We start from the raw sequence: 20900 nt of genomic DNA on the forward strand, positions 1-20900 counted from the left end.
AACATAAATGACTTTTTTTATTACCAATAAGCACATGATTAATTTATATTGCAAACAATCAACGTATACATTATTTTATATTGCCAAGAATAAAACTTATGATTTATAACTTACTTGAAAATTTGCAACAAAGTAAAACACATTTTATTTCTAGAAAATTATTGAAAATGCTGTCGATAATTGGTACATTAACACGGTTTTGTAATATGTTGTCAAACATAAAACACATACAAAGAATCAAACTGAGCAACAACTATGTCATAGAAGATGTGGGATTAATGAATACAGAAGTCTGACGACTTTTTTAGCATCGCTCTAACTTTTCAATTTGTGCTCCTATTAATGTAATTCTTTCGCCATAATATTAAATCAAAGATAATATACCAATCACAATACATATTATCTCGGCGTTTTACTCGTACATAAAAAAGCTGATCAAACGAACTATATTTTATTTGACAAAATAAGGCCCACTGAGCTATATAGCTCTTTTTCAGAAACGACCTGGCCTCAAATGATAGCTCAAGGAAGTGGCTAATCACGTGGAAATGTATAATATCCAAATACTGTAAACGCATGTTTCCAAGTGTGGAGGGAAAACCCGGAGGACCCAGAGAAAAATCTACGTGACCACGGGGAGAGAGACATGCAAACTCCAAATATACAGGCATCAGGGTCAGGATGGAACCCACGACCTCCTGGATACCAGGTAAGGTAGTTAACATCTCGCCACCGTGGCACCCCTAATGTTAGTGGTTGTGCTTGGAGTACAGGACGGTTGTGGGAAGAGCATGACCAATGACAGCTGTCTCTTAGCTTTTGTTGCAGAGCCATGGGTTCTCGATAAGTACAGTATACATATAGATGAAACGTCGATTAGTTTACGTGTAGAGACAGCTATGGGAAGGTGGCGTATTGTCTGCTTAATGATACTATTATTATTGTCTGCTTATTGTTTTGTTCTTTGCTCCACAATGACACTAGCAATACATTTGTGACCGGATCATAAGACTCACCCCCCGTGTCTTTTGCCCTAAAATACAGGGAGTTGGGTGGTGGGGTGGGAGACGTGCCGTCTTATAATGCGGAGGATGCGGTAAATGGTTGTTTTCTGAAGCGCTGCATCCTCCCAAGCTCGCGTGTGTGTTTGTGTTTACATTGTGCTTGGGTCACCACTTTCCCGCTCCTCCCTGGAGGACCGTGGTTTGCAGAGTGAGATCCCTAGCGAAAAGCCAACAGCCCCGCTCACTGGACCCAATCAGAAACAAAAGCAAAAGACATTTCCACCGCGTAGTATTTTGGCGAGCGTGGACTGTGTTAACGGCAATATGTCTTTAATAAAGCCAGCGTCCAAGCTGAATACAGTTTAAAACTCCCCCAAAGATTACGCACGAGGGTTCATAGGAATGCAGTGCAGTGGCATTGAATAAGTCGCTCCACAGTCTGTACCGTGTGTGGTTACATCTGGGGTGGTGCGCACAGCTCCTAGTTACTCATCTCACTCTGCATGATACAATTATAAGCAGAGAGCAGTCAAGTTGATTGATGATCCAGCACTCACTGATTCACTCCAGTAAATCGCTCACTCACTGGGCGGTCAATTTCCCCCTTAGCACTCTTATATCGCTGCTACCATGGTTGCTGTTCCCGTGAACGTCACTCGTTGATTCCTCCACCCATGTTGAGGACTTATTGGTCTACCAAACTGTTTCGTCTCATCCATAACACTGTGTTCAACCACTGTACACATGCAGTCACTCACTCATTCACACATTCACCCACCCATTCGCCACACTACAGGTCACCTCACTTCTCTTCCTGCTTCTTCTCTCGCACCGCTCCACTTTGGAATTCCCTGCCATCATCTCCTTTCCCAAATGTTTATATGGTCTTTGTCAATTCAATGAACAGATTAACTCGTATCTCTTCCACCTTCCATTGTGCTGTTTGTTGCTGGCCGCTTGGTGTGTTGCGCTTTTTGCTCAACAACAGAGACACAAAAACCCCCCAGTGTATTCGAGTGCGTGCATGTATGTATGTAGAACTTCTTTTGCACCGTATGTAGCCAACCGTGCTAATTGGAGGTGCGGGAGAAGGACAACAATCTAAACACAAAAATCAGTTGAAAAGGAATTTGTTTTCAATCGAGATTTAAAGTGCATAGCATCATTGGCTTCTTAATAGCACAATGATTTGCAATTCAGCAGCATTCGGCCTCACACGCAAAAATAAATTGTTTGGTGGAATAATGATCAGTGTGAGCACTGAGTGACGGCTTTTACAACAAAAAGGTAAAGAAGTCACACTAAGATGACTCTTGCTCTACTGAATGCTGCGCCGCAGCTGGAAAAAAACGAGATAGCAATTTCACGTTTTGTTTGTTATGATGTCATCAACAGGGCCATGAAACAGACAGCGAGAGGAAGTGTTGTGCTTTATCGAATTTGAAAGCCATCTAGGACCCGTTTGTATTAGAGAGGAAGGAGCCTTGCCTGTGAACATTTGGCAGTGTGCCCGGCATTAGTTTAAGCAAGCCGGACTCTGCTGATGAGACGTTGAATGTTGAAACCGGTCCGGAGATTTGCTTGTTTTGAACAAATGCTTCTGAAATTAGGCAGTCCCAGAATGAATTCTGTGTGGCCAATGGGATGTGTGAAATAAATAAGTTCATATTTTCTTTGTGTGGCAGGACAGTTATGTGAAGGAGGCATATTTACTGCTTATTTATTTCCTAGTACAGGATTTTAAAGTAACTTTTAAAGGTAGCATGTATAGATTCAGCTGGAATGGGCGAACATTACACACCCTTGTGAATGCTCCTCCGATTTAGAAGCAAACAAACGTGAGACACTTTAATTGGGTTTAATTCATTATTTATCATTCCTCTGTCGTGCAGCGAACCAGGTAACCTAAGTTGAATTACCGGCCATGGCAAACATGGCCAATTAGCACTGTTGGCTACGTACGATGCGAAAGAAGTTCAACATACATACATATAGAACATCGGCGGTTAGCGGCGATATCTGACACGGTGCTGGTGCACCACGACCAGTGCGCCGACCCGTACCGACTGGCTGCACGGCGACGTCTCTCGTCAAACCACTCTCAAGATGAACACGCGGCCGCGGGGAGGCCTTCATGCAGCAGTGGATCGAGAAAGGGCGCGATAAACTATTACTATACCTTTGTGATTCCATCTAATTATGACATACGTATGGTCTTGGGTTATTGAATGCATCACCAAATAGAGGCATTAATCGGAGATGTGTTTGTTTTTGGGTGGGGGTAGGGCTGGGGTTACGCGGCGGTGTTGTAATCAACGACGTCATGGTTTTCATAACCCAACACAACCCCAATGATGAGTGATGGGTTTTAATTTAATAAATAAATAGACCGTCCAGAAAATAAACGCGTGCAAGCCACCAGCTGGATCGCTGAGGTCCGCAAATGCGCATTTCTGGCCGTGTGTTTTTTACCCGAATAAGTGCAAAGAAAAAAAATGAAACTCTTGGCCCGACGTGTTTTGTTTCCGTTTTAACTTCAGTGTACCAGTCCAGTTGTGCCCCTTGGTGAAGGCGATGAACGCTGCTCAACCATGCTCGCTGTTTAGTCTCATTCGCCCACTCGGTGTGGAGACGAGGGCACATTTTTGGAGAGCGCACGCACGATTGTTCCTTGTATGCCTCATTTAACGCCGTGCATCAATGTTTGCAGTGCTGCTTGTCGTAATGGTAGGCACGCTGGCACTGGCTTGCAATCCCATTCCATCTCTGGGGGGTGGCGATTGGTTTTCTGGAATAGTTTAGGTCGGGGATGCGTTCCTGAAAGGTGCGATGACGAATATCGAAACGACGTAAATCAAAGCGATGTTTCCACACGAGTCAAACAAACGCAACGGAGGGTATGGTGAAAGCGATGTGAACGCGCGCATCTTAATCCTACGTGTACTCACAACGTGACATTAAGCAATTTTAAATCTAGATTGAAAACTCGTTTCTTTAGAACTGCTTTAAATGTTCAGTTTGTTGTCCTTGTCCCGCGAAAGAAGTTCAACATACATAAATACATTTATTAAATTACTAGTGCACTGCAGTAAACTTAAACACAAAATATACAGGGTACAACAAGATAAAGTACACTATGAATAGCCAAAATACATAAATCATGTATTGTACTCTGCAATACAGTAATTTTTTTACGCGCGACGCAAAGTCGTTCGTGTACAGGGCAGGTGGTGGCGGAGGCGAAGGCTGAGAGGCGGCAGACACGAGAAAGGACGGACGGTGCCGTGAGCGACGTAAGTGTGGGGCTGAGGCGACTCTAATCAGGGCGCGGTGCCAGAGGCGTAGCTAGGGGGGGGGCAGGGGGGTACATATGTCCCCGGGCGCCAAGGTAAAGGGGCGCCAAAATGAGGCTTACAACGTTACATTATAACTTATTGCGGCGGGCGCGGCAGCCTGAAACGGCTGCACAAATATACACCTCAACCTAAAAGTTTATATATCCCGCCACACACAGCCGACATGTCATGTAATTACATTTTGGTATGTGATTAAACGGGGGGGAGCGCCAATTTTATAGTTCGTCCCCGGGCGCAAATTATCCTAGCTACGCCACTGGGCGGTGCTACTAAAGTGACGACGTATTTGTGACACGACGTGAAAGGAGGAAACGTAAATCGGGGTATTGCTGTGCCTGAAACTCTTCCTGCTGACTTTTGTCCACCTCAGCGGAATTGATGGGTTCACAACAGTTAGTCAGTCACCAAGTCGCGCGTGTGGTGGGGTAAACTGTGGGTATTCTCACCTCTTTAAAGAAGGTCTGGCCAGCGTGGACGAGCAGTGAAAAAATGCCCACTCGAGAGGCGCTCTGTCTAGTGGAAGGCCTCTTCTGCCAGCAGTGGCATGAGCAAGAAATTGCAGTAATGCACCTTTACCTGTCAATGTTTGGTCAACGGGGACTTGCAAATCGGCCTTTAAATGCAGCAGCTGTTTCCATCCTTGGCTCCGTGACGCGATGATTAGTCCATTTGAAATTTGTTGAGAAGGTTGGTGCCAACTCCCGCATTAGCGAGCATCTCCTTGTAATCAGATTGTTGGCAAAGTCGTGCCTATAACTCCATTGCCGCCGGGGGCGAGTCGCCAAAGTGATGCGTTCCGCTCGTTTCATCACGATGTTGATCACACCCTCACAGTATGCCATTGTCCGCAATGCATGCAGGCCTTTCAATAGACACCGCCATCAAGCGTCATTGGCAGCCATTGTCTATCCACTGCTGAAGGTTGAAGGCCGACACTAAAACTGCAGTGTTGTGATTCCACAATCCATAAATTTTCACATGATCATAAGCTACTTCGTTTAGCTATCATTTGTGGCCAGGTCGCTTCCGAAAAAGAAGCTTATCGCTCAGTGGGCTTTACCTGGTAAAAAAAAATATTATAAGAAAGATTTTTGAATATTTTCATATTGGTCGTGAAAGTCGGTGTGAAAAAAATTGTTCAGGTAATTTTTTGGTGATTTTCTTACCTTTCCTATACTTTGCACTGCGATCTTGTTTTTGTATTGTTTGTTGTTGTAGCTTTCTGACCGGCTCCTACTGTACATCTGTTAAAATCAGATTCAGAGGTTCACGGTTCGAATCCAGCAGTCGCCCTGATTAACATTTAGAATCAACATCACACGTTTAAAGTATTTGGCTGCTATACAATTCCACACTATAATCCACTTCATTGAGATATCATCTGTGGCCAGGTCGCTTCTGAAAAAGAGCTACAAAGCTCAGTGAACCTTGCCTGATAAAATAAAAACGATCTTTTTTACAGTTTTAGTTTATAATACTTCGGTGTGTGATAACGGAAATAATACTACATGCCATCTGCTTCACAGTGTAAGATCAAATATTCGCAAGAGTAGGCCCGGGTCTGCCGAAGTCAAATTCTAAAATCACTAAAATGGGATAATGCACACATAGCAGCAATCATTACCTCCTACTGCCAGATTAATGTCCCAGGTTATTCTGGCAAATGAGACTATCCTGGTCTCCAATGTTTTCACCTAGTTAAACAAAGTAAACTTGAACTTCTGTCAGTCAACTTCCAAGCGTGCATCTCTCCGCGCGTGCTTGCATAATTTTCTAATTGTGTTTGACTTCCTTCTTTGCGAGCGTTTCTGAACCGTCCTGCACAGCTGGCAATGCGCACTGGTTGAAAACGTGTTCTTCAGTTAAAATTCTATTTCGTGATGAAAGTAACTTTTTCAAAAGCAGTCCTTCCTATTCTTTGTTTCCTCTTTATTTAATCAGATCAGTCTGATACTCCCCGCCCCATAAAGTATACATCTTCATAAATCAACTATGGGAAGACTCACCCCAGTCATATTAATGTGGAATTTCCACCACCGGCATCTGCAGGGCTGTAAATTGGAGATAAGCACCAATGCCTCAATGCATATTTGAGCAGCAGGGAAATCACTCTGCCTTGAATCATCAATTTATTATTTTCATAAGAACGAAGACAGTATGTGTATGTCCAAGTAGAGCTGCTGCCTATAACAACAACCTGTTGCCCGGGATTTTGAGTCATCCATGCTGAGCTCCCTATATCTAAATCTGCAATATGCACCCAGCCCAATTGCCTGTGACAAATTCATTCCAAAGGATTTGGTCATAGGGCAATTGGGCTAAGCGATGGGCAGCATTGGGCGGTGTGGTAAATTCCGTTCTTGATTTGAAGCTTTCGTGACTGCAGGAATCCATACTCTTTGGTTCTTTCGGTAAAGTCACGCAGAAAAATAATAATAGATAACAACGTTTCGATCGCCACACAAGCGATCGTCCTCCTGAGGAGACGGACATTGAGCACATCAACGTGGCGCCATAGAAGCACACTACAACAACGAAATTCATACTCTTTGGTTCTTCCTCCTGAGGACGATTGCTTGTGTGGCGATCGAAACGTCGTGATCTATTATTATTTTTCTACGTGACTTTACTGAAAGAACCAAAGAGTATGAATTCCGTTGTTGTAGTGTGCTTCTATGGCGCCACGTTTATATGCTCAATGCCCGTCTCCAACTCGCACTGACCAGCACGGTGAAATATGTTAAAATGACCCCCATGACCCACGTGGCATTGAGGGAAGCCCTGATCATTCAGCGGGATACACACTGGGAGAAGGGATGTGCGTGTACTCTTACACGGTATGTATTGCACATACGGTACTCACTGGCACCTTACGAGTCGTGAGCACAATACTTACGAGAGCTCTACAGATGCTAAAACACTCTGTGCAGACTGTTATGCGCGTACACAAAGCACGCACTAAGAGCTCCACTTACGACGCACACGTCTATTGTTCATGGGGGGGAGGGGGGCACCTTGGCTGCATACATCTCCTTAATGCCCCGTAGAGAAATATGCACAACAAAGGAAATCAGAAGTCTGTACGTGTGCAATGAGAACGGCCACGGTAGTGTCACGGTTACCGCGCTGCGCTACGAACCCGGCGACCCGGATTCGATTCTCGCTCACAGCCAACACGAGTGAAAATTGTCTGCATCGGTCCTGGACCTCCCCTAGGTCGACTGAGTACCCGGTGCAGTGTGTGAACATCGCCACTCGGGCGACAAAGGCGGCCAGGTGTGGTGCTGGCCACCCACCCCCTCGTGTGCCGTGCCTTCATAGGGTTCTCGGAGTTTCACAACGTCTGTGTGCAATCCACACAAATCCTCACCCTCACAGTGCCGGATTCAAGGCCACGTGCATAGCCACCATCGCCCAGCTAAAAAAACAACAACGGCACTTTCCTGCGAAACTGCCAAAGACTGCATCTGTGAAAGGCAAGTCCTACTTTTGCGACAGCAATAGGAATGGCGCGAATACCAAAGTGAGCTCAATTCCCAACGTTATTCCGTGCCAGCTGCTGCTACGGACAGTTGTTTCACGCGGGCCCCCCGTCGTGTCGTTGCAGTGATCTACTTCTCCTGCAGGGCGGACGACTTCCGGCGCCTGATGATCCATGCGCTCTACGTGGGCCTCTCCCTCGACAACTACGCCTTCATCTACGTGGACCTCTATGGCGAGAGCCTGGTGGGGGCCCAGGGCATGCCACGACCCCCCTGGCACCGCGGCGACGCCAACGACCCCGTCGCCAAAAAGGCCTACCAGGTGCACGCCATCGCTTCTCTCTGCGGCGGGGACCCTTGGGGACCCTCTGGGCCCTCCGCAGCACTCTCTTTGCATCCTGCAATGCACCCTCTTGCCAGCGATGTGGAGGGTTTCGTGTGGATCACACAGAGATGTTGTGAAAAAGAATAACTTCCCCTGTGGGCATCGAATGAGGTGCTAGATGATAGATCACTTTTACAAAAAATAAAATTACATTTGCATGGCGTTTGCTTCGGTGCTGCGGCAACCCAAAGAGTCGTACATCACAATCGTAAACGTTCGAATCGGCACCCTCAGTGGCAGCTGTCCCTGTGTGGGGCAAGGTGACTTGGTAGCACCTGGCCTGCAAACTGGGATCAGTCTGCCAGTAGGGGACGATAATTGCAATGTGATCTAGCCGAGGGGACCCCTAGTAGCAGCTGCCCCTGCGTGACACAATGTGACTCAGCACGTGGCCTGCAAGCGGCTATCAGTCTGCCAGTAGGGGGTGACCATTGCTATTCTTTGGAATTCATTTTCCGGCAAATCGATTGTTTATGCACACAAAGAACCAAACACATTTTTATACCAACGTTATTCGAGTGATTCAACTCTTGGGAGAGTGGTGACGCAGCTATCCTGGCGCATTGTGCGGATGTCACTGTGTGGTGCTGGCCCTAGAGGGGCACGGCGTGCGATGTACTTGCATCGCGGACATCACGTATGTAGCGACATCGTGAATGTTGCTGTGTAATGCGGCTCTAGCGAGGCACGGCGTGCGATGCATCACCATCGCGGACACCCCGTAGGTGGGTGTAGTACCAGCCCCAGAGGGGGCTCGGTGAGCGCTGGGATAGCGCAGTGGCACCACGCTGACTCCTACAGGAGGGAGTGTGAGAGTGTCAGCCATGGGATGAGGTTACCCTAGGCCAGGGGTCGGCAACCTACGGCTCCGGAGCCGCATGCGGCTCTTTACGGGCTGCTTCTTGACGATATGTACGTATGTACAGTATGTACTCAGATGCATTGCGGCTCTTGAAATACTGAATTTTGTACCGAATTGGAAAGAAATGGCTCTTCTTGTTATTTTGGTTGCCGACCCCTGCCCTAGGCCATGGCACTCTGGTTGACCCTGGAAGGCACGTGACCGGTAAGATCTACACAGGGGCCCCAGGTGGGGGCTAGGGGGTGGTCACGTGTCAGGGTGAGATCCTACGGGAAGGGTCCAGAAACGACAAGAGGTTTCTCGAAGGTGGTCGTGGCCAAGGGCGGGGCCAGCCACGACCTGGAGCATATAAACTGGGTCCCCACAGGGACCGGGGCTCTGCGTTGTTGCCGTCATTTGAAGATCTACGATCTACGTTCTACGTCCAAGAAAAAGTCACTAACACGTGGACGAGGACCCAAGTCAGGGTCCTGTCCGTTGCAGCTACTCCCAGTAACTAGCGTAGTTAGCCTGGTGGCCCACCACCATAGGTTATCTGGAAAAGGGGCAGTAACCCCTTTGTGTTAATGTGTTGGTGTCAATAAATGTGTTTCCTCCAAAGAGTACGTCTGCGATTCAGTTGAATCCACTACGGTGGTATCTGAACCCGGTCCTGGGGCCCCCACCTGAGTTGACCGCTGTACGATCGAGGAAGATGCATAGAGCTTCTGTATGCCCATTTAAAACGGGTCGTCGGAAAACAAAACAAATTCTCATTAGGCCACAAGGTGCTAAGTGCGGTGTTCAAACACTTATTATTCACTCCATCTCTCTGGCCTCTTTGTTTATGTGCCATGAATAAGGGCCATAGCCCAAAATGTCACCAGATTATATTTTTTTCTTTTCAGGCCACAGGGTTATAATTGACGAATGTCATATTCTTTGGGTCTTTCGGTAAAGTCACGTAGATAGGTTCAACAAAAAAAAAACTACGACGTTTCGATCACAACACAAGCAGTCACGAAAGCCTTATGTCAAGATTGATTAATGTGTTGAGCATTTTCTTGGTTCTTTCGGTAAAGTCACGTAGAAGGGAAGTAATAAAATAATAAAAATAAAACATAATAAAATAATTCTCACGACGTTTCGGCCACAACGCAAGCAGCCGTCCTCAGGTGAAGCCAGGTCTGTCGAGGCGACAGCGTCTGAATGAAACAGCACACGTGCTTGGAGCATATATATAAGCTGGGTTGGGAGGGGGGGGGAAAGGGCGTATTATTATGTTTTATTTTTATTATTTTATTACTTCCCTTCTACGTGACTTTACCGAAAGAACCAAGAAGATGAATCCCTGCAGTCACGAAAGCTTTAAATCGAAGTATTGAGCATTGTTGTTAAGTGTGCTTGTGCAGCATTGCCAACACAGCAGCAGCAGTAGGACCGTCGCCAAATCATAAGTCCTACGAGGAAGAGGGTGGAACTGCTCGATCCAGTTGCTGAAGAAGAATTTACAACCACGTGGAGTGAAACGGTGGACATCAATAACACGCGCTACAACCCGAAAATGCATCGGGAAGCTCTGCAGCACAACCGCGAACATCTCCGCGGTTGTGTATTAATAACACGGTAATAATAATACCGTGATAGAGTATGTATTGCTTAGTCTGGACTCAGCGAGGAATTTTGCAGCTGCTGGGGATTAAAATTGCAGGGTGGTCGTGCTTTCTGTTCGGAGAGTCCATTATCAGCAGGGAATCAGAAGGGATGAACCGCTTTTTGGATTACGAGCGTGAATTTCCCATCTCCTTTCAACCGGGGGGCGCATTGAAGGTTTGAGAAATCAGCTCTGCAATGGCCTTCTCTCTCCGAGGGCACCGCGATGGCGACATGTTAACTACATCGCCTGGTAAACAGGAGGTCGTGGGTTTGTTCCCGACCCTGACACCTGTATATTTGGAGTTTGCATGTTCTCCCCGTGGTAGCATGGATTTTTTCTCCAGGTCCTGCGGTTTTCCCTCCACATTTAGAATCAAAATGCATGTAGAGTATTTGGCTGCTATAATTTTCCTCATGATGATAAGCCATTTCGTTGAGCTATTATTTGTGGTCTGTCGCTTCTGAAAAAGCTATATAACTCAATGGACCTTAACTGGAAAAATATAAATTGTTTAGTTTCAGTTTAAATTGTTGGCGGAAGGGCCTCAACGAGAGGGAGCACTATAGAGGCCCACCCGAAGGGTATTTTTAAAAATTGTTTTTGGCCTATTCCTCGTTGGTCAGACGTCTTGGAAGAGGAGGAAATACCCACGCTTTACCCCACCACACGTCCTACCGATGAACTGTGGAGAACCCGTTTTGACTGCTGCTGAGTGAATACAGTTCAATGGGGGGGGGCACAGTGTCCACTCCAAATATTTAGGCAGTTTTTGTGTTGTGACTCCATAGAATAAGTCCAATGTTACAAGAACAAAACAGTATCCGCGAATCTGTGAATTAAGCTCATGATGTAATCATACAATGTAAAAACATTTCAACTGGGCCTGAGAGAGGGCTCGGCCATGAGTGCTCACTTTGCACTTTGATCGTAGAAAAAATAGTAATAATCGGGTGGAATATAAATCTATAAATTTGCAGCAAGGCCGCCAGAGAGGTTAGACGCTGTTGCAAGTCTGGCCGAGCTTAGGATAGTGCGACCGTCATCGTGGCCAGAGATGAGGGCTCCCGAATTCCCCGTGCGAGAATTACACAGTCGGCAGGTCACGTGTGGTCGTGGTGGGGTCAAGTGTGGGTCTCCCACCTCCGTCAGTTGTCGCCGCGGTGGCGAAACGTTCACTCCCTCGCCTGGTATGCAGGAAGTTGTGGGTTCGATCCCGACCCTAACACCTCCCAGTGATCGCGTGGATTGTTCTCTGTCTTCTCCCGTTTTTCCCTCCGCATTTAGAATCAACATACATTTTGAGCATTTGGCTGCATGTGATAAGCAACTTTGTTGAGCTATCATTTGTGGCCATGTCGCTTCTGACAATAAGCTATATTGCTCAGTGGACCTTGCCTGATAGAATACATTTTTTTTTATTGTTGAGCTTTTCTTCAAGGACGTACTGGCTGGCGATGAAGAGTAAACCATTAATACTCAATAGATGGAACTCCCACGAGTGGAGACCCCTTCTGCTGGCATTGGCCTGAGCGAGAAATTGCAGGGCTGCGTCATGAAGTCCACATCACCTTTGATCCTGCGCCCGAGAAAATCGATATATCTATTGACGAATCGTAGACATTGTTACCCCCCTCCCTCTGTCGTGCATCCGCAGTCCGTTCTGATCATCACCTACAAGCAACCAGAGGGCGCTGAGTACAGGACATTCATCGAGGAGCTGAAGAGGCGAGCACCGGAGCAGTATAACTTCACAGCTAGCGACTCGCTGGTAAGCGTGGCTCTCTGGCCAGTGATGGCAGCTGTCTTTTCACGGGTTCTCTCGCCATTTTGACAAGGACGACAAACTAAACACAAAAAGCAGTTTTAAAGAAATTAGTTTTCAAGGAGAAACGGCGCATGCCTTTTCTCGCTCTGAGTTTAGAGGACTCGACAGCCTATTTTACTCACGTGCCTCGGTTAATACAAGCTCCCGGGGCGTAAACACTGCGACTCGACTTGATTGCTTAATCCAACGCGAAGACTAATATCGCCGGCCATTATAAACTCACGAAACTCACTGGCCGTTTCATAAATGGCAAAGTAACATTGTACATATTCATCCTAGGAAACCATATCTTGGCATGTTTATTTCAGGTATCTTTACGTGCATGTATTTTTGTGTAAAATTATGCAAAAAAAATAAACCCGTCTGTTTTTAAATCGACTATGCCTCTATTTCGGGTCTCGCTCATTTCTGCCAAAGCGCACACTCCTTTGATTTCTATATTTACCGTTTCAGAAAAACATCATTCCTGCTGGCTTCTACGATGGGATTCTGCTCTACGCGTTGGCTCTTAATGACACCCTCACCGCAGGAAGGCTGGTCAAAGACGGAGTGGTGCTCAAGCGATACATGTGGAACCGAACATTTCAAGGTGCGGTGTGTGCGGCGTGCGCGGTGTGCGCGGCGCATGACCAGAGTGCCGAGCGATTCGCCATCTCCATTTTCGTGCCAATGGTATGGCAAAAAATAGGTGAGCGACGAGGCTCGGGTTGGGAGCATTAAAGGGATGGCAGTTTTGTGTTCTACGTTCAAAGCTAAAGCTCTGCCATGTATGAATGTCTTTGGTTGCATTTAGTTTGTTGTCCTTCCCCCGGCACCTCCAATCAGCATGGTTGGCTATGGACGGTTTGAAAGGAGTTCAACGTATGTATGTTCAACGTAAGTATGTATTTTAAACTTCTTTTGCACCGTACATAGCTAAGTGAGCTAATTAGAGGTGCGGGGGGAACGACAAAAAACTAAACTCAAAAATCAGTTCTAAATAAATTAGTTTTCAACTTATATTTAAAAGTGCATAGCTCCAGTGGCTTCCTAATATTGGATTGAAGAGCGTTTTAGACGGCCGCAGAAGCGCATCGGAAAGCACACAATGCAGTGACCATCTTTGTTCGATGGTTAGCCAAAAAAACGCTGCGAGGATGACGGGAGTTTGCATGTTGGTTTATGCTCCTTGACGACATCGGGAAGGTATTGAGGTTCATTTGTGGCAAGCAGTCTGCGTGTAATGAGTGCGACCTTATCAGGCATCCATTGGGAATAGAAGGTGCCGGTGCATGAAATTTGCCGGTCATCTGAAAGTTTCCGTCTATGATAGATGCCGGTTAATAGAGCATTCTGGACGGTAAAGTGCTCGATAACAGAGCTCTTGCTGTATAAAGCTAAAGGTGCAGGCCTAGATGGAGCTCCAGAGAGCCCCTGTCGAAGATGTTTTGGCCAACTCTTCCACGCTGGTCAGACATATCGGAAGAGGTGAGAGCACCCACGCTTTACCGCACCCCGCGCGACCTACCGAATGAGTAACTGCGGTTTTATACCCATCTACATTGCGGGGTGGATTGAGGCGGTGGGGGAAGAGGGGAGTTTAAGGAAATCACTCCTATTGGGTCAACTGCCGTGCGGCGAGGAAATTGAATCAAACTGGTAACCTCTGGATCGCGAGGCCGTCGTGCTGCTGACCATTGCACCGCCTCAATCCAGCCAGCAGTGTACATTTTCACAGCTGTAATTTGGGTTTACGGTGACAAATGGGATTTGAGCTATGTTGGTGATTTTGGCCAACGGCGGTGTTGAATTACAATTCATGATGCAAAATCTACACTGACGAATACTTTTATTTGGGGGGCTTCCTGTGCACACGCCGAGTTCCGCTCGGCTCCTTTGCGTACTTAACGGCATTTTAACCTTTTGTCTGGCGGCCTCATTTCACAAGTGCAAGCTGCTTTAGTTCTGAAGTGAAATTAAACATGCTAAAGCACGGCTGCAATTGAACGGTTACAATGATGCACAAATCAACAGGCCACTGAATGCCAAAACCAAATCAAATTCCATGAGAGCTGAAACTCACCAAATAATTTAAACTATTAAAATACTGTACATTGTGGGAGTAACTGATAAACTAACCAGACTTTTGTAAAAACAAAACATCCGAGTCAGATTTGGTACGGTGCATAAAATACAGAAACTAATATCTGGTACTAAATATGTATTGCCGAAACTATCAACAGAAGGTGTGTACCGGATTAATTGCACTTGTGTCAAATGATATTTTGGGCAGACAGAACGAATGACGGGCATGAGACTAAAAGAACACCAAAGCAATATTGAATACTCCCAAATACAAATGTCAGTAGTGGCAGAACACACGTGCCAACAAGGACGCTCGATTGAATTTGATGTTGAAGTTCTGTGCAAAACTAGTTACTACTGGCCAAGACTAATTAGATAATCTATTGGAATTGAGAGAAATCTACAGGCTTAGTGCTGCTTGGAAGCGAATAATAAAATAACACATTGTTAAATGCCTATACAGGCCACCATACGCCAATGGGGAGTACGCAGACACGACGACGGGAGGTACAAGAGCCGAGTGCATGCTTCACCTTCATGCACAATGACGTTGATTACCATGAATAAGGCAACCGGCAATAGACACACATTGTAATTTATATGCATTCCCTTCACACGTGAAGAGCTCACAAGTTATGTCATCCCTCTATTTAAGGAACGAAACAGGATTTCTCCACAAATTTGGCTGTACGCTTGATGCTAGTTGTAATTAGTGGTGAAACGTCGTACTCGGATTGTAAATGTTGTGGATTTGCTCTCCAACACACCGGTGTGCTGTACTAGTAACGAATTGGCACGTTCTGTTTACGTGACAAATCTTACTAAATTGGCTGAATTGGCTGTGTCGGGTGGTGGCGGGTTTAACGACACATTTATATTTATGCGATCCAACCAAAAAAACCTATATTATGGATGATATTGGCTGCAAAAGCCTACGTGTTAAACTGCTTTAGTTCGACTATGGCAATTGCAGGGTCGCACCTTTGCCTGTATCTTTTAGTCAGTACGATCAGCTTAACGGCGTGTGCCCTGTGTGCGTTGCGCCTGCAGTGGTGCTAAGCGCAGCGAGTGGTGTACTTTGTACGTGGTGTACCCGTGCTCAGGTGTCATAGGAAGAGTCACAATCGATGCCAATGGAGACAGGGAAGTTGATTTCTCCATCTGGGACATGACGGACCCAGAGGCGGGCCAGTTCAAGGTAAGAGAGGCCACTTTAAAATCAAATATTCTATACAGATCTAAGGACAGACTCATGCACCCCCCCCCCCCCACTTGCCATAGAAACGTGACATTCTCAACACTGGCTCAATGGTGTCGAGGGAAGATGAGCAACGATGCCTGAAATCTCGCTCGAGTCGGAGACCCCTTTTGCTTTTGGATTATTATTTTTTTTCAAATGGTTCAATTAACTTGGGGTTGTCTTGCTGCTTCACTTGATGACATTGTGTGGCCTTATAAGGAAACAATATATAATAGGTGACGTTTTGGGAAATTGCCCTTCTTTATAGCACATAAATCAAGTGCTGTGTAGAAGGGTCATGCTGAAGGGCCATAAATCATATGCTATGATGAAGGACCACAGCCCGAAACGTCGCATATTATATATTCTTCCTTTTAAGGTCGCACAATGTTGTGATTGACGAATGTGATGAATTTCCTTTTGTTAATTATGCTTGTCCACCACTGCCAATGCAGCAGCATAACCAAATATGTTTTTCATTTGGGTTCAGTCAGTGAGAGACTTGACCCATATACCCATTTGGAACACAGAAAACTAGAGCATGTGTGTCGCTGGTATTTTATAAAACAGACACCAGTGAGCTCATTACACGTCGTTTCATATAGTTTTGTTTACAACACTTCATTTTCATGGGGCGACGATGCGGTGGTCAGAGCGTTGCACTACAAACCTAGAAACCCGAGTTTGATTCTTGGCCACAACTTTTGGCCTCCACGCTTTCACCTACCCGCACTAGACCAGCACGGTAAAATATGCTCTAACAACCCCAATGATTGACACGGTGTGGGGAGGCCTTCATCTAGCAAGGGATTGATAAAACTCAGTACAAGTATGACAATGTACAAAATATCCTATATCTAAATACTTTCATCGAAACATGTATGTTCAATTATCACAATGAAATGCTTAAATACTGTAAGACGGTCACTGCATCGGCACTTTAAGATGCCCTTCTGCAGCCATCTGGAACGCTATTCCTTCTGATATTAGAAAGCCGCTGGAGCTATGCACTTTTAAATCTAAATGTATTTATTTTTTCAAACTGAGTTTTGCGTTTAGTTTGTTGTCCTTCCCCTGCACCTCTGTTTAGCACGGTTGGCTACGTACGGCGCAAAATAAGTTCAACATACATACAAATGGACCGTGACCAAATCGCCTTGAATGCGCCCGATCTCATCAGATCTCTCTCAGTGGCGAGATGTTATCTACCTCACCTGGTATAAAGGAGGCCGTGGGTTCGATCCTGACCCTGGCGCCTGTATATTTGGAGTTTGAATGTTCTCCCGTGGTCGTGTGGATTTTTCTCAGGATCCTCCGGTTTTTCCCTACACATTTAGAATCAACATTTGTTTAGAGTATTTGGCTGCTATACAGTTCCAAATGATAAGCCACTTCGTTGAGCTATCATTTGTGGCCAGGTCATTTCTGAAAGAGAGCTATATAGCTCAGTGAGCCTTACCTGGTAAAATAAAAGAAAGTTTATCGTTTACGATGGCGACGTGGCCCAGCGGTGGGACGTTAGCCACTTGTTTATGTTGCAGAGGTTTGCGGTTCGACTCCAGTGGAAGCCCTGGTTATCGCTGCGGCAGTGTTTGCATTGACCTTAAAAATAATAACCACGCACCATTTGCTTCACTCACCATGGTGGACGGCGAATGTCCTGCGACGTCATTCGTAAAAGTAGGCCATTGTGCGCTGGCACCGCGGTCCAAATGTGCCGAAAGATAACGCAATTGGGATTACTCATAGCAATCATCGCACCCCCAGATCCTGCAGTTTGTCCACCTGGCTTCACCCCTGCCACGGCGGCAGTGGGCCTTGCTGGACACAGGGCAAGGTCTAATTGCAGCCAGCCTCCACCATTGTAGTCTTCATGACAATCCGCACTGCAGCTGTGGCTCTGTACAAACAGTGCCGCGTGTTATTAATAATTGTCCACTGAATTCAAGGGACCTCTATGGGAACTACATACAGCCACGCACATGCTGACATAATGAATTGCCCTCTTCCAACTGAGAAAATTTTCCAGTGCGCCTCCTGAAAATGTGTCTTGAGACTCAGCTCGGCTTTCCTTGTTAAACAAATATGAAAGGCTCCTTTTGTTACATTCATTGTGCATTCATGGCAAATGTACGGGCACTTGTTAAACAAAACATTTGTAAAATGTACAAATGAAAATTCTTCACGTTAACAAAAACAACTACCGATATTTCGTTAATAAATATTGGCCGAGTAGAGGTTTCATTTTCAGGGTGATGCTACGTGTTTATTTAGGCCAGAGCCGGATCAAAGAAAGAATGAGTGTTATGAGAGTGGAGGGGTGGGGGTTGGGGGGAGGCGTGGGGATAAAGAGTATGTCAAGTAACGTACATGAGAAAAAACAGATATCCAGTCCTTGTCAGTTCAACATAGAAATTAAACATACATACGTACTATAATCATGTTTCGAACTGCTTTTGTCTTTAGTATGTTGTTCTCCCCCGCACCTTTAATTAGCACGGTTTGCTAAGTATGGTGCGAAAGAAGTTCAACATAGATGCATACAGTTGCCAGGCTCGTATCCTCGCCATACGTTTGGGGCCACGCCAATTGGCAATGCATGGCATTATATCCCAGTTGTCTCTGTGTTTACTTTAAAACATTTTGTCTACGTGCAATGTTCAGAAAAAGTGGTCATCAAAGAATGTAAATGCCCTGGTGTCTCCCTGGGTGCCTCTTCTCTGCACGGCAGAGCCTGGCTGGCTTCACATGCACCGAGCCAGGCTGCCGCTGTAAATCATCGGACGATAAACTCCCCTTCACTCTGTCTCTCCGCACGGCCTTCCGTGGGAGTCGTGTCATTTCGGTAGCATCGATTTAATGCAAGCAAGCTCTGGCCCAGTTTCGACCTTCAGTGTCTCATCAGCAGAGTGAGGCTCGCTCTAATCAATGGTGGTGAACTGCCGGTCTTATAGTCAAGGACCCCTCCTCCCCTTATGATGTGGGGTCTCGGTTCAATGCAAAAAATATTTTACAATACACAACTCAATAATAATTTGCGTCATTGTGAAGAATATAAATAACATTAAATACTTAAATTTGTAAATCTAATTCTCAACAGGCCTCCATAGTGTAAAGTGCAGTCTCCAACTCACATTGTCCAGTCTCTTTCTGCTCCCTGTACGCATGCACTATGAAGGGAAATTGCCTAAATGTCGCCTGTTATAGTTTTTTTTTCGTTTTAAGGCCGCGCAGTGCTATCGACGAACACGTTGAGTTTGTTAATTGTGCACGCACACGGCTGCCAACGCAGAACCAGGAACTGTATCACCAAATAAATAAATCGATTAAGACTTTTCAACAATTAAACATACATAACAGTGAGAGCTTGGAGCGCACAAATGTAAAATCGCGTGTATGATTCACGGATAATGTACTGCGTCCGTTTAAAACTTTTAATTTCGCCTGATCAGCTCGTAAGACGACAGGCGTCACCTCATTTTGAACACTGCTCACACACCGAGCTCTGTCACCATTCTATGTCCAAAGACATACAGCCCGCATCGCCTTAACAGACTGTTGGGCAAAGTGATGTTAGCAAGTAGAACCTGTGAAGGCCGACACAGCACACGAATGAGTGGGTGGTCAGCACCATGCCTTTGCCTCCCCGGTGTCGATGTTTACAACATTGCACCAATAACTAATTTGAGACTGAATCGACCTAGGGTAGGGTCTGATAACTGTCACTGATATTGGTGGCCGTAAGTGGGAATCGCGCCATTACGAACCCTGGTCTGCCAGGTCCGTCGACCGCTATGCCGGACGACATGGGGGACACTCTACCGCACACGCAGAACGCGAATGCCACGAACGTCGCCACGCGCGGGAGTCGAAGCTACGAGAAATGTGAATGCCTCATGGGGCAGACCGCAGGGATCTCGGAAACGGCGTGCGTCGTGCCATTTAGAAATGCATTAGGCGGCACTTACCGGAAATGCACTCGCTTTTTTCACTGCAGCAGGAATGAGTCTGCTTTTTTCACCAATTCCTCAATGGTTTGAATAATCACAAATGAAGAAGAATTATGAACTTACTGCTCTGGTAAATATTTGCTCGTTGTTTTGTTTGCCAGAATTTCATCGCCATCTCCTCCTTCTTCGCCTTTGAACCCCATCGTAGTTTGTGCACGATAAATAATGTGGTGGTCCACGCCTGTGGAGGCCGGGATTGGTGGATCACACACAGATTGTCGTGAAACTCTCTTCCTGCTGGCATCAAGGAGGAGCCATATCCTGGCTCGCCAAGAGAAGGCAATACAGCAAAGTGAACTAATCGCCATCTGTTTCCATCTGTACAGGGATGGAGCGTTGCTCTCTCGCACGAGTGGGGTTTCTCCGGGTGCTCCGGTTTACTCCCATGTGTATAATAAATGCTCATTGTTAATTTTTTGAAAACATCTTCAAATAAAAAACAAATATGTCAGGAGATTGATATCAAAACAAGGTGTTTTTCATCTTGGTGCCCTTACTTGGCCGTGAATTTGTATTACATTTAACAATGTCTGTATAAGCGCAATATTTACAAGCTGCCTCTGTTCATAATGTGAAACAGTTGGAGTTTCTTAGAAGCACATCGTTCTCAATCCAAGGGCAAGTCCCTGATTCTAGCTTCATTCTGCATCCCACAAGATCTATCCCCCCTCTCTTATCTTTCACAACATCGCAGATCAGTGCTCAGATCGGATGCCTTCTAACGGAATGTGCAGGACATTTAGAATTTAACGGATGATACAAAGACAAAGACCCCCCATGTAGCCTTCACAAACTTTTGGGGCAAGTGCTGTAGCCGCCATAGCACAGGAGGGGGTCAGTTGCCAGAACCACGCCCAGCCGCCTTCGTCTCCCTCATGACGATGATTACTACACATTGCTCCAGGTACTCAGTGGAAGCTGAGTCGACTTTGGGGAGGCCCAGGACCGGTTCAGATAATCGTCACTGGTGTTGGTGGCCATGAGCGGGAATCGAACTCGGTTGACTGGGTTCAATACATTCACATGCACACAAATA

The 20900-nt window shown here is 46.1% G+C and overlaps 1 protein-coding gene across 1 annotated transcript in view; it reads left to right on the forward strand.

Moving 5' to 3' along the window:
* The window catches only part of LOC144734908 (atrial natriuretic peptide receptor 1-like), a 92490-nt gene that overhangs the window by 21483 nt on the left and 50107 nt on the right, over window positions 1-20900 (forward strand). The window contains exons 2-5 of the mRNA XM_078617349.1: window positions 7968-8164; window positions 12380-12493; window positions 13004-13139; window positions 15718-15812. Coding sequence (XP_078473475.1) covers window positions 7968-8164; window positions 12380-12493; window positions 13004-13139; window positions 15718-15812 — 542 coding nt within the window. The remainder of the gene's footprint in view (window positions 1-7967; window positions 8165-12379; window positions 12494-13003; window positions 13140-15717; window positions 15813-20900) is intronic.

This window comes from Lampetra planeri, chromosome 53 (assembly GCF_965212315.1).
Source record: "Lampetra planeri chromosome 53, kcLamPlan1.2.h2, whole genome shotgun sequence".
NCBI classification, from domain to species: domain Eukaryota; kingdom Metazoa; phylum Chordata; class Hyperoartia; order Petromyzontiformes; family Petromyzontidae; genus Lampetra; species Lampetra planeri.